Source organism: Scyliorhinus torazame, chromosome 11 (genome assembly GCF_047496885.1).
Source record: "Scyliorhinus torazame isolate Kashiwa2021f chromosome 11, sScyTor2.1, whole genome shotgun sequence".
Taxonomy (NCBI): Eukaryota; Metazoa; Chordata; class Chondrichthyes; order Carcharhiniformes; family Scyliorhinidae; genus Scyliorhinus; species Scyliorhinus torazame.
Window position 1 is genome coordinate 15,898,649 of NC_092717.1, and position 13,230 is coordinate 15,911,878.

At 41.5% G+C, this 13,230-nt stretch overlaps 1 protein-coding gene across 1 annotated transcript in view; it reads left to right on the forward strand.

Moving 5' to 3' along the window:
- Positions 1–13,230, forward strand: part of atp9b (ATPase phospholipid transporting 9B) — a 412,539-nt gene that overhangs the window by 223,399 nt on the left and 175,910 nt on the right. The window contains exon 10 of the mRNA XM_072466981.1: positions 11,041–11,116. Within this exon, the coding sequence (XP_072323082.1) occupies positions 11,041–11,116 (76 nt within the window). The remainder of the gene's footprint in view (positions 1–11,040; positions 11,117–13,230) is intronic.

Below are 13,230 nucleotides of genomic sequence, written 5' to 3' on the forward strand. Positions count from 1 at the left end.
CTTCCCCAAGTTGCAAACAAATTAACTTCCCAGACTGTAAACACACTAACCCCCAGGGACTCACCCTAGTCGAGCAACAGGGGCTGGTTTAGCACAGGGCTAAATTGCTGGCTTTGAAAGCAGACCAAGGCAGGCCAGCAGCATGGTTCAATTCCCGTACCAGCCTCCCCGAACAGGCCCCGGAATGTGGTGCCTAGGGGCTTTTCACAGTAACTTCATTTGAAGCCTACTTGTGACAATAAGTGATTTTCATTTAATTTTTTTTTTCATTTTCAGTGCATTAGCCCAGGCTTTTTACTCTCGTCAAATTCACCTCCCTCTTTCTGGTCTTGCAAAACAAGATTAATTAAACAACATGACCACTACAGTCAAACACACTCTAACCCAGGCTTTTAACCCTTAATTTGCGAAATTCTTATAATCCAATATTTCTAAAATCCTGCAAGCCACAATAAGGCAAATCCACAGTGAAACTTGACCATAAGAATAGTCTTTACCCATTCTCTATTCCAGTGTCATCTGTAATTCTGTATGTTATAGTCCTATGGACAATTACTTGAACATCCAACTTGAACTGCGCTCACATCACTATCTATAATTGTGTTCAATATCACCATTTTTCAAACATTGTTATCTTAATATAGATGCAGGAACTTTAATCCTATAGCCACTGTGGTTACCTTAAACAGCTGCTAATGCTGCCCTTGCTCTTTTTTGAAAGTAATAAAATCTGGAGTGGTGGGGGAGATGTGCTTTAAATGTGAATTTGCTTCTCGCCCACTCCATTCTGTAAAATACTTTTTTATTTAATTATTGAATTAAAATTTGTGATCTGAGGGCAGTAACTCTATTCGTGAAAGCGATGCAACTTTGGGCAACTCGGCGCTGTGTGTATGGCTGAAAAAGACCCGCTTAAATGGTGCATATTGTCAGCCTATGTATAGTAAGCAGAGTATGCTTTTGGCATCCTTGATAATATTCCTGACTCTCAATGCTGTACTGAAAGCTTCAGTACCTGATGCTTCAATTTCAGCGTGGACTATAAAATTTCAATATATAGTCCTTTATCATTAAAGATCTAATTTAGTGTAATAATTCCAGTTACGCAAGAGAGTCTTGACCAGTGCTGTCAGTTTCTCAATTGTTTGGAATTGTTAGTGTTCTTCAACCCCGTTGTAGGCCACCTAACCTGAATTCATCAGATCTTATCGCTACAGACTGCCAAGCAGAGGAAGGGTTATTTGGCACTTGTGCTTTTGTTTAGTGTTTAAGGCACAAAGGTGGCAGGAACCTGATGTGTGGTTCCTGAGAAAAGCCTAGTGCTTGGGTGCTAGTTTTAAGAGTAGTGCCATAACTACAATCCTTGCCTCCAGTAAAGCAATTAACATTCTGCTTTCATTTCTTAAAAGAAACTGGCCTAACTTCCATGAGATTAACATTTTCTCTAATTGTGCTAGTCATTGAACCTGCCTCGCTTGTTCTTCACTCCATATGTAATATCCTACTTACGCAACCTTTCTCCTTCCTACTGCATTGAAATTCAGACTCATTGCACTATTTCCTTCTCAAACTCACTTTTGTGGGATCTCAAACTCCAATTTAATTCCTTCACCTTCATAGAATTATATAGAAAATACAGCACAGAAGCAGGCCATTTGATCCAAAAAGTCCATCCAGTCTAGTTCCTCCCAGTCTTTCCCATCTAACCTTTGTTGGGAAAACTCTATTCCATGTGCTTATCTAGACTCCCTTAAATGAATTTGTACTATTTGCCTCAACCACACCGTACGGTGGTGAGACCTCCCTTCCTCAAATCTACAGGCTTTTAAAACTTGGGATTTGTGTCAACTTGCCCCTATTTCTTGATTTATCCTGTCTTCTAGACCAGTGTTTTACAAACTTTTCCTCCCGTGACCCATGACAGCCGACCTTCACAACACACCATTTTCACTTACCTTTTAATGCGAATCTCACTCCAGTCAGGTTCACAGGAGGAGAGGGCAATGTGCATTTCAGGTGCAGAGTTCAGCTGGTTACGTTGTGTTGTCTTCATATTTGTGAGGACGGAAAATTCAACCGCGCACATGTAGGTCGTTGTGAAGGGCAACAGCAACAAAATGCTTGTTTTACTCCGCTCTGGATGCTCCTTCGAGATGCTAATCGCGAATGCTGATAGCCTCATGGACTTGTGATGTGTTTTTAATGTGCTGTCACAGGTGAGGCGCAAAGGTTCGCCTCTTCATTTGGAGTCAGCTGTAATACTCTTGGGTCTTGAACTCAAAAATAATTTTTCACCTACCTCTTCAAGATTTGAAACTTCTCTTCTGGAAAGTAGCGATAAAAACTGTTAATCAGCTGTTAATACATGACAGAAAAAGGCTCGTCAGACTAATGATAGATCCATTGTGAACACTTTCTTCGATGTGTCGTAGCAATGTGGCGAATATTTTGGCTTTGTAATAATAATCTTTATTATTGTCACAAGTAGGCTTATATTAACACTGCAATGAAGTTACTGTGGAAAAAACCCTAGTTGCCACATTCCGGCACCTGTTTGGGTACACAGAGGGAGAATTCAGAATGTCCAAATTACCTAGCAGCATGTATTTCGGGATTTGCGGGTGGAAACTAGAGCACCCGGAGGAAACCCACGCTGACACGGGGAGAACGTGCAGACTCCGCACAGGCAGTGACCCAAGCCGGGTATTGAACCTGGGACCCTGGTGCTTTGAAATAACAGTGCTAAACATTGTGTACTCGTACTTGTTAAACTTTCATTGACTTTTGGAAAGAATATATTTCTCCACAGTGCCGAAAACAATCATCATCCTTCCCTTGCAATTTGTTTAAAATTGAAATGATTTCTGCAAGTTAAGAGTAACCATCCAACTCTCATTTGCCTGTACTTCCTTCCGTATAACACACGTGGGATTTGCATCCTGATTTGCATTGGTACAATTAACAAAGCCACACCTCAAGAAATCATCTTTATACTTCTTTGTTTCCGATTTCAATTTCTTTTTTTTATTTTGAAGACCTAATTCTTTTTTTTTTCCAATTAAGGGGCAATTTAGTGTGGCCAATCCACCTACTCTGCACATCTTTGGGTTGTGGGGGTGAGGCCCATGCAGACACTGAGAGAATGTGCAAACTCAACATGGACAGTGACTGGGAGAATGTGCAAACTGAACATGGACAGTGACCTGGGGCCGGGATCAAACCCAGGTCCCCAGTGCCATGAGGCAGCAGTGCTTACCACTGTGCCGCCGTGCCTTCAGTTTATTCTTAATGGGTTTCTCACCAGAGGCCCCGGGGCTCTGTATGCAGCTCACACCAGCACTACCTTGTCCTGCTGTGGACTCTCCTAACAAGCTCTCCCCAACAGATTCAGTTGTGAAATCCTGGCCTGTCCATGCCTCTAGCCCTCTCTTCCTTATTACAAATAGATCCATCTTCAGTTCTTCGCAGTCCTGTTGCCTTGCATTCTCGCAGCTACAAAATGGAAGAATCTCTCCTCCGTGATTCTGTGCCCGAAGCACGGACGTACAGGGCGCGTGATGTCTATGTGCCGGGCATGTGATCTGCTCTCTGCCTCAGTTTCTGGTGGGAAGACTCCATCGTTCCTATTTAAGGCCGGCATTCTTGAAAGCTGGTCACGGCTGTTGGGCACTTCGCCCGCGATCGGGAGTGCCACAACAGACCGCTCCACAATCCTACCGACACCAGGTTGCGACCCGCAGTTTGAAAAACCCTGTTCTGAACTATCTTTTCTAATCTTTGTAATATCCTACAGTATGAACTTGACCCATGGCCTTGCACCTAGGTGTCTGGTGATGCAGACTAGAATATATTTAAGGCTAAATTAGACAGATTTATGATCTATAAGGGAGTTGGGGTTATGGTCGGGGGGGGGATGGGTGCTGCTGGCAAGTAACTGGAGTTAATGCCACAATTGGATCAGCCATGATCTGATTGAAAGGTGGAGCAGGCTCGAGGGATCCAATGTCCTACTCCTGCACCTGTTCCTTAAGTTTTTGTGTGTCGGTTTTATTTTAAATGACCCTCTGCATCTAACAGAATGAGACAGTCTGGTTAGAAATATTCCGGGCAGTTGTCCATTTATATTGATTTATAATAAGTCATAAGGAAGCACCACCCAAGTGAGATACATTTTTAATTTAGGAAGTGAGATGGAATTCTTACCAAACAACTTTGAGATGGAATACCTTGTGATAACTAATCTGGTGGCATGCGCGGACTATAAGCCAAGGGTATGGATGTGAATTGAAGTATACTCCATTACCACTGCATACTTTTGATTTTTGTATGATTGTTGATTGACTAGAAGTATTTTGGATAACTACAAGTATAGGAGTTTCTATATGCACTTATTTATACTCATAATTAGTCAGTGTCTGTCTTCTGCATATGTGTCTGTCTTCTGCGAATGTAAGTAATTTCAAAATAATACAAAACAAAAATCTTGTGCACTGTGGAAATAATGGATGCACTTTTTCAGAATTTTGAGTTGCATTGCAAATATTTAATTGTGGTTTTATCAGACTTTAAACAATCAACAAAGATATGTTGCATGTATTACACACCATTAAGAAATTAAGCAGTTCTAAAATATCAACATCGTTAATCTAGAGCACTTGACTTTATGATCAATACTGCAATGTTCCATCGGCAAATCTGGATTTAAATGCACTTAGTGCAATCCTGACGTATCAGGTGCTCTGTGGGTACAAACTGATAGCGCTCCATAATGAGGTCAGCCAATTTAAATATTTAGACCGCACTTCTAGTGCATGACATGCTGGAAATGCGCACTGGCTAAAGTGATATTGGATATCAGCCATTGTGAAAATGTTTGATTGTAGTTTTTAAAAATAAGTTTTTGATTCACATATTGCAGCCTATGTTGCAGGACGTCCTGTGTTAACGGGGCAGTGCCACCAAGCATTGACCCCTCTTAAACATGTGTTTCAATAGGCCCTCGTGGAGTACCATTCGAGGCTCAAGATGCATTATGTGCGTTTCCCTGATATGATTAGCAGTGGACCTTTAATGAACTTTGCGCAGATTTTTGCAAAGGCTCTATGGGCAAATGACATAAGGTGGTAATGCCGCGGGCTCCCTGTGCACTGGATCGCAGCTCCAGAATGTGTATGACGTTCCCATGCTTTGGCATAAGACTTCTGCCGGCACAAAAAGCATGCTGTCAACCCTCAAAAGATGGTGGTAGTAACTGAGAATGTTCATGTCCAAAATGTGTGAGACTAGATAATTGGCTAGATTGGAGGCAGTATGTAGAGTGCCATGAAAGAGGAGAGAGAAACAGAAAGTTTAGAGCCCAAACTGCAGAAGGCATGACTGCCAACGGTGGGGGTAAAAAAGTGGAGGCTGCACGAGAGGTATAAATTGGAGCAAGGTAAGGGTTGTGGGGTTGGAGGTGGTTACAGAGATGGGCGAGGCCACCAAGGGATTTAAACATAAAAGAATGTTTAAAACGAGGCATTGCCAGAGTGCGGGCCAGTGTAGGTCAGGGAACGTGGGCGATAGGTGAATGGGGCTTTGTGCAAGTTTCCATATGGTAGGCAGAGTTTTGGATGAGCTTTAGTTAATTAAGGGTGAAAGATGGGGAGGCTGGCTGGGGGAGCATTGGTATATCTGCATCTGGGAAAGCAAAAAAATGGATGAGGTTTTGGTGGCAGATGAACTGAAGCAGAGGCAGAAAAGGGTGAAATTTGCAGGGTGGGATACAGTGGTATTTGTGACAGAGTGTGAAGTCAAATCTCAACCCGGTCAAATATGAAGGCAAGGTTGGGAATGATTTTGTCTGAAACGGAGGTTAGGTAGGAAAATGAAATTGATGGCTTGGGTATAGAGTATGCAGTAAACTTGTGGCTGTTTCTTTCAAGGCTGAAAATAATTTGAGATGATAGATACTCTTTAAAGAATTAGCCCCCACCCTGTTGGCTTATGAATAAAACCTAATTAAGGGTGTGGTCTTATTTCTTAACCCACCCTTCCCAAAAGCAACATCACTCTTATTTGCAATTGATTATTTCAGTGCCTAATTTGAGCTGCTATTCATTGATTTCTGTTTCCTGCCAAATGGTATTAAAATTATTCTGTAGTTTTTGGGTTTCCAGGCAGGATGTTTTCTTAAAGATTAGTAAGTTTGGACTTGTTATTTTAATCTACTCTAGAGTCCTGGCACAATTTTCCATTGTGCTTGTCATCTGCTGTAACCTGTTGCACGCAACCTTGGTTGCAACGTAGGTTAACCCCCTCCCAGGGCGACTGCTAGATCATGTCTCCATTTAGTCATGCAATTAAAATTACAGCTTTCAATGTGGCACCAGGGAGCCCGAGTAAAACTGAATTCATTGGACATCTGGGGCAAAACTGTCCAGTGGCGGTAAATATACCTAGTACAAAGTAAGATGGTTGTGGTCATTTGAGCCTAATCATCTCAGCCCCAGGAGCTTCCAAGGACAGTGAGTTTGGTCTAACTATCTGCGGGTGCTTCATCATTGACCTTTCCACCATCATAAGGTCAGAAGCAGGGCTGTGTGCTAATGATTATGCAGTGTTCAATTCCATTCTCAATTCCTCCGACAATGAAGCAATAATCCTGCGTTGATGCTCAGGCTGTTAATTGGCAAGTGGCATTCACACCACACAAATTGGCAATGTCTATCTCCAGCAAGAGTGAGCATAACCCACCCCTCCATGATATTCAGTGGGATTACCATCAGCAAGTCGCCCACCATCAGCATCCTGTTAGACGCCATTGACAAGAAACTGAACAGGATCAGCCCTGGCTCCTAGACCAGGAGAGAGACTGGGCGTTCTGCAGTGTGTGTGCCCAAAGTCTGTTTACTACGTACAAGGCACAAGTTGAGTATGATGGAATAGTATTTATTTGCCTAGATGAGTACAGCTTTAACTCAATTTCAACGTAGCACTATCCAGGACAAAGCCACTGCTTGATCAGGACTCATTCATACAATCCCTCTGCTAGCATAACATGGCTGCAGTGTGTGCTATTTGCAGGATACACTGCAGCAACACTTCCTAAACTTGAAACCTCTACTAGCTAGAAGGACAAGAGCAGCAGATGCACCACCTTCTCCAATCGCACAATAACCTAACATGGTCGTAGATTACTGTTTCTATGTTGCTGCGCAATTAAATTCTGGAACTACTCACCTAACAGCGTTGTGGAAGTACCTTTGTGATATGGACCGCAATGGTTCAAGAAGCCGGCCCACCATAACAATGAATGATGGCGATAAATAGCTAATGTAAATCCTATGTTTAAGAAGGGGGACGGAGCATATCCAGATAATTATAGACTAGTCAGCTTTACATTAGTGGTAGGAAAAGAACAATATCCTTACTAAAGGAGAGGATAGAACATCTAGACATGTTGAATAAAACAAATGAAGAGGGCACTCTCATACTTCTACCACAATATATTAACTCAATGCTATCAGAATTATGTAGTTCTTCCTTGAGGCTTTTTCCCTCCTGCTTGATGCTCTGTCACTGCAAAGTTTCAGCGCTCTCACTCAGGAGGCTACAGCCCAATCCAAAAGGAAATAGAGGCATTGGAGCAGGGGCAGAGAGGATTTACGAGGATGATACCAGAAATAGGTGGGTGTACGTATTAAGAAAGGATTTGCAGGCTGGGTATCTTTCGTCTTGAATAAAGGCTGACCTAATAGAGGCTGCAGGGTGATCTAATACAAAATTGCAGAATGTTTTGATAGAGTAGGTACGGAAACACAAATGTTTCCTCCTGTGCAGAAGAACATAACTAGAGGCCATCGGCATAAGATAGTCACCAAGAAATCCAGTAGGGAAATTGGAGGAATTCTATTTTACTCCGAGTGGTAAGAATGTAGAACTTGCTACCAGAGGGAGTGGTTCAATTGAATAGTATACATGAATTTAAGGGGGTGCTAGACAAACATTTGAAGTAGAAAGGAATAGATGGTTACAGTGGTAGAATTAGGCGGGAAGAGGCTAGAGTGAAGCACAAAAAAGCATATATCCTGTGTAATCCTGTCTACCCTCTGAAAATTAAATAAAAGAAATATAGTTTTTTGGATCCAACTCTGGCCAGAACCGTTCCTTTACTCTTAGGATTAGGTTAGCAAAGCAAGATTGATCACATCTTTAATCTGTCAGTTTCACTATGTTCAGTGACTCCAGCACAGAAGAGAAAGCCAGGAGGGTGGCCACATCCTGCATAAACCCACTCCTGCCCCAATCACAAATTGACTTAAGATCCCGGAGCAGGCCCAAACACTTGTTAGGATAGCGGACAAGAACCGCAAACACCTTTTAAAAATTTGTATAACTGTGAGGATACTTCGCTCCAGGAGTGATTCCACTGACCGATGGGTAGATTTCATATTAAAGCAAACACAATTTTTAGCACAAGATTAAACACTAACATCACAGAAAATAGCTTACAATTAACAGTTAAACAATTCTTAACAATCATAGGAAACACTTAAACTTCTAACTGACACCATCTCTATCTCCAATTAGGCAAAGCCCATCACAGGTCAAAAGCCATTTAAATAAAATTAGCAAACAATTTTACTTGCTGCACACTTACGAGATTTCTTGGAAAAACTGCTTGAAGAGAGCATCCCTTTCAGCAAACAGCCTGAAGATCTTTCTGTCTGTGTCAGACAGCTGCTGAACCTCACATCCTTTTGCAAAAGCTCCTCAACTTAAAGCTCCTGGCAGGCTAAAGATTAAACTGCCTGCTACACACCTGGCTCCTCCCATTAATTACATCTTTATCCCACTCCGATCCGCTGACCTAACTTGCCCAAGTCTAAACACAATGTCTCAAATTATCTACTCTCCAGGGAATCTTCGTTCTATAAACAAAAGTCCATTTGGGATCGCTTTGTAAACACCTACATGGTTGGAATGAATGATATCACTTTTACAACATCTTAATTGCACCTCTTGCAGCCACAGAGTCTGGATACCTTAATCCTTTAATAATACTGCGCAAGGTGTGTTTGTGTGTGTGTGTGTGTGTGTGTGTGTGTTATATATATATATATATATTCATTTTCCTACATTCATCACAAACCTAATATTTAAATTTGGCTTCTGGTCTGCCATCTACTGACATTGCTTCTAATTGAGTGCAGCTTCCTGCAACAGTTTTCCTGGCTACAGTATGGGTGTTGATTCATGGTGAAGTAGATGTAGAGTCCAAAAATGCAGTAGGATCTAACCATAGCTGGCAACTCATTTCTCTTAGTTGGAAAAACCCATTCAAGGTGTTGTTTGGAATAATCACTTGCCAGACTAATAATTTGACCCAATACATACTACAGTAGCATTGCCTCAGTTGATGGAATGAACAGGTGATAGCCAAACACAGGCATATTCCGAAATGACCAAGTTGTCTTTGATCTTATCTCATTGTATTTTTATGCGGGAATCATAGAATTTACAGTGCAGAAGGAGACCATTCGGCCCATCGGGTCTGCACCGGCTCTTGGAAAGAGCACCCTACCCAAGCCCACACCTCCACCCTATCCCCATAACCCAGTAACCCCACCCAACACTAAGGGCAATGTTGAATGCTAAGGGCAATTTAGCATGGCCAATCCACCTAACCTGTACATCTTTGGAGGAAACTGGAGCACCCGGAGGAAACCCACACACACAGGGGGAGCACGTGCAGACTCCGCACAGTGACCCAAATCGGGACTCGAACCTGGGACCCTGGAGCTGTGAAGCAATTGGGCTAACCACTATGCTACCGTGCTGCCCTGTATGATTAACATCTACTATCGGAACTGCAGCGAAAATCATTTGGGGAAATTTGTAGGCAGTTGTGATTTTGATATATTTGAACCGCTTCAGTTTGCACGATCATCTACTTATTGTGTCCGTTTTCGACTTGCAGGCGAGATTTTGAGAGTCCCTAGTCAAAGAAATACTTTTCTCCCTCGGAATCTGAGAACTGAGCATTATGGGGCTGCAAATGGTCCTCCTGGATGGCAGGCATGCTGATGGTTTATGCAGAAAGTTTCACCCAGTTGTATTCGTCCACTAACTGAGCATCTGTTGTACTTGAAATATTATTTCTGCTAATGTATGTGACATTGACCAAATAACGAATATGGTGAAAACAGAACCCGATGTTATAACAGCTTTGCCCTATGTTACTTTTGCCAGTGAAGACATATTGACTGGTCACTGACGTATATTAATGTACATATTCTGTTATGGATACGCATCCTGAGTAAATTAAAGCTCTTGGTTGTTGGATCACTTTTTAACCAATTCTTTGTCTATTCCAGAAGCTAACTATTTTGTTTCTCAAATGGCACTAAATTAGCATGATTATGATCTTAATGCTGCTTTAATATGGTTATGCAGAGAGCATTAGGCAAGAGCTTCTTTTGAAGTAACATTAAGTTTAGCTCCACTGACTCTGTCCAGACCAGGGGTGTTCCAGATTCAATCTTTCAGCTGCACTCAGTCAGTTGATCTTAGCCACAAGCAGTGATGCAGAGACTACAATTGGCCTTGGTGCCTTGGGTTACAAGGGAGAAAATCTGACCTGTTTTCCGACTCCTGCATATGATGTAAGATAAGGAGTGAACATATGATTGAGATCAACACTGATTTCCACATGGCATATCTGTTGACTAATGGTCACTTGAAATACTGAAAGGTACCTATGGAACACCACATCAGCATGTCACTGATGTCTATCGTGGCAAGGGAAGAAAATTGACAGAGGAAGAGAAGGAGGCCCATTGCAACAAAATCCCTCTTCCATAGATTATCTGATTAATTACAGCAAGGCAAAAAAATTGTACCAACTATTGTAATCAGATTTGAAGATCAATAATTGGAGAATAAAACCCGTTAATTTTGTTTTGCAGCTGTAAGCATTACTGGCAATGCATTCTTTTCTATTAACACTGACTTTTTTTTGCACAAATGCAAAATATTTTTGCATTTAATTAATTGCAGGAAGATAGTGATCCTTCCATCCATGAAAGTCTGGGTATAGAAAACACACTTTGGGCCAGCACAGTAGTAGCTTCTGGTGAGTATGTTATTTGGTTACTCACAGCGTACGACTTGATATTGGAATAGCATAAGCTAATACCATTTCTTTTAAACTAAGATGAATAAAAGATTTTGTAATTTGTTTTGAATTAAATTACTTGAATCCTTGGGTGCTAAAATAACAGTCTGTGGAGATTGTAATATTTAAGGTACAGGATGTTTTAATGTTTGTTACATTGATTCCTGCCCAGCAACAAGAGGGGCACCTCTGGGAATATTTTGATAGGTTACCTGATCAGGTCAAGGGTCAGAATAATCCTTGAGGCAGTCTGCCTGTCAACAAGTGGCACAAAGACAAAAGGGATAGAAACAGGTCCCCGTTCAGTTAAAGAACTGCAGCCAAGGGGTGGGGTGGGAGCAGGCTTTAAGTAAAGAGGCTGTTGGGGCAAAGATGCCCTTTAGAGCAGTGGCGTTCTGCTTGGTATAGCCATAGGTCTGAAAATGTGCTCGTAAGCTGGTGTTTGAAGAATCTAGGGAGAAAGGGATCTTGGAAGGAGCGATTGAAACCCTGAGAGGTGGGCCATTGTTAAAGCTGTCTGAGTGGGAGCAACGTGAGATAATTCCAAGGAGAGATCTTCAAATGGTGGAGCTAGGAATCCTTCAAGAAACAGTTTCAGTGCATTTGTTTGACTTGGTATTTACAGACGTCTGGATGGATCCTTGAGAAATCCATGGATTCTGTTTTGGTTGCAACTGTCATTTACTCTGCAGTGTGGTGTGTTAGACCACAGTTCATCTGTCCCTAATTCACATGCACCTCCTATTTACCCTGAATGTTAGAGAATAAGATTCATACTGTGAATTGTTTTATCTTTCTGAATTTTTACAGTAAAGTTTGTTTTTTTGCTTGTTCAAAACCCGTGGAATGTGTGGCCTTATTCCAAAAGCAGGTGTATTAAATTTCGACCCTCATACACTATGTTATTGGCTCCTAACTGAATATCCTCCTCCCCCCCCCCCCCCCCCCCCCCCCCAATAAACCCCAAGGTGTAGTCAAGGATCATAACAAATTTGAAAATAGTTTGGAGATAGTTAAGCATCAGATTATATAGTTTTATATTAGGCCTGCCCTGTTGGTGTTCAATATTGGTTGACTGGAAATAATTTTAAGTATTAACATTTGTATTTCAAAAATTTAATTTGGGAAATGCATTGAATATTTTTAGAAAGTGATCTTGAGACTTGAAGCAAACCAACTCTGAATGCAGTTCTGAATTTTTCCTAACACCTTGAAGAATCTAAAAATCACAACTAAACTAAAACTATGCTAATATTCTGATCAATTCTGATTTATTTTTGGTTATGGTGGGGCCATTATAATGCCTCTCTGAGAACATAGTTGTGTATTGCAATATAGTACATTGTTTATGTGTATCGCAGAATTTGAATTTTGAAATAGTTACATTGCTGCAAAATATTTAGGCAGCCTGAACGTGGAAGGCTTGTCTGCAAGGCTCTTTAACATGCGGCTGTGTACAGCATGCCGTTCGGACGGAGAGGAAACCCAATGCAAGGTGCTTTCCACCTCCTGAATATTATCAACAGTCAGTATTCGAGCACTTTTTACAGTTGTTGCCTTGGGTGACACAGTGGTTAGCACTGCTGCCTCCCAGCTCCAGGGACCCGGGTTCAATTCCAGCCTTGGATGACTGTCTGTGTTGTTATGGGCCAGGGTTTAGAGAACTGAAAGTGTATCATGGAGTTCACCTGGCCCACAACTTTTAATAGATTGTGGTATGGGGAGCACATGGCCCACTCTACAGGTGTGGTACAGCAGAAATGGAAAAGTATATTTTTAAAGCAAAACAATGTTTATTCTGTGAACTCAAGTTAACCTTTTTAAAACATAGTGAACATCTTAGCAACCATTAATTAAAATACAATCCCCAAAGAATACAACACTAAGTAAACATTAAGTTGTCCTTTTAACATCCATAAGACTTTTTAAAAAAACTTTAAACAGTAGCACGTCAGGTTAAAATCACTACTGAGAGCAGTTATTAGTTTTAAATCACCAAAGGATCGATTTACAGTCTTTAGATTACAGGGAGAGAGACTCGTACACCTTCTGGCTGGGACTGCAGCTATCCA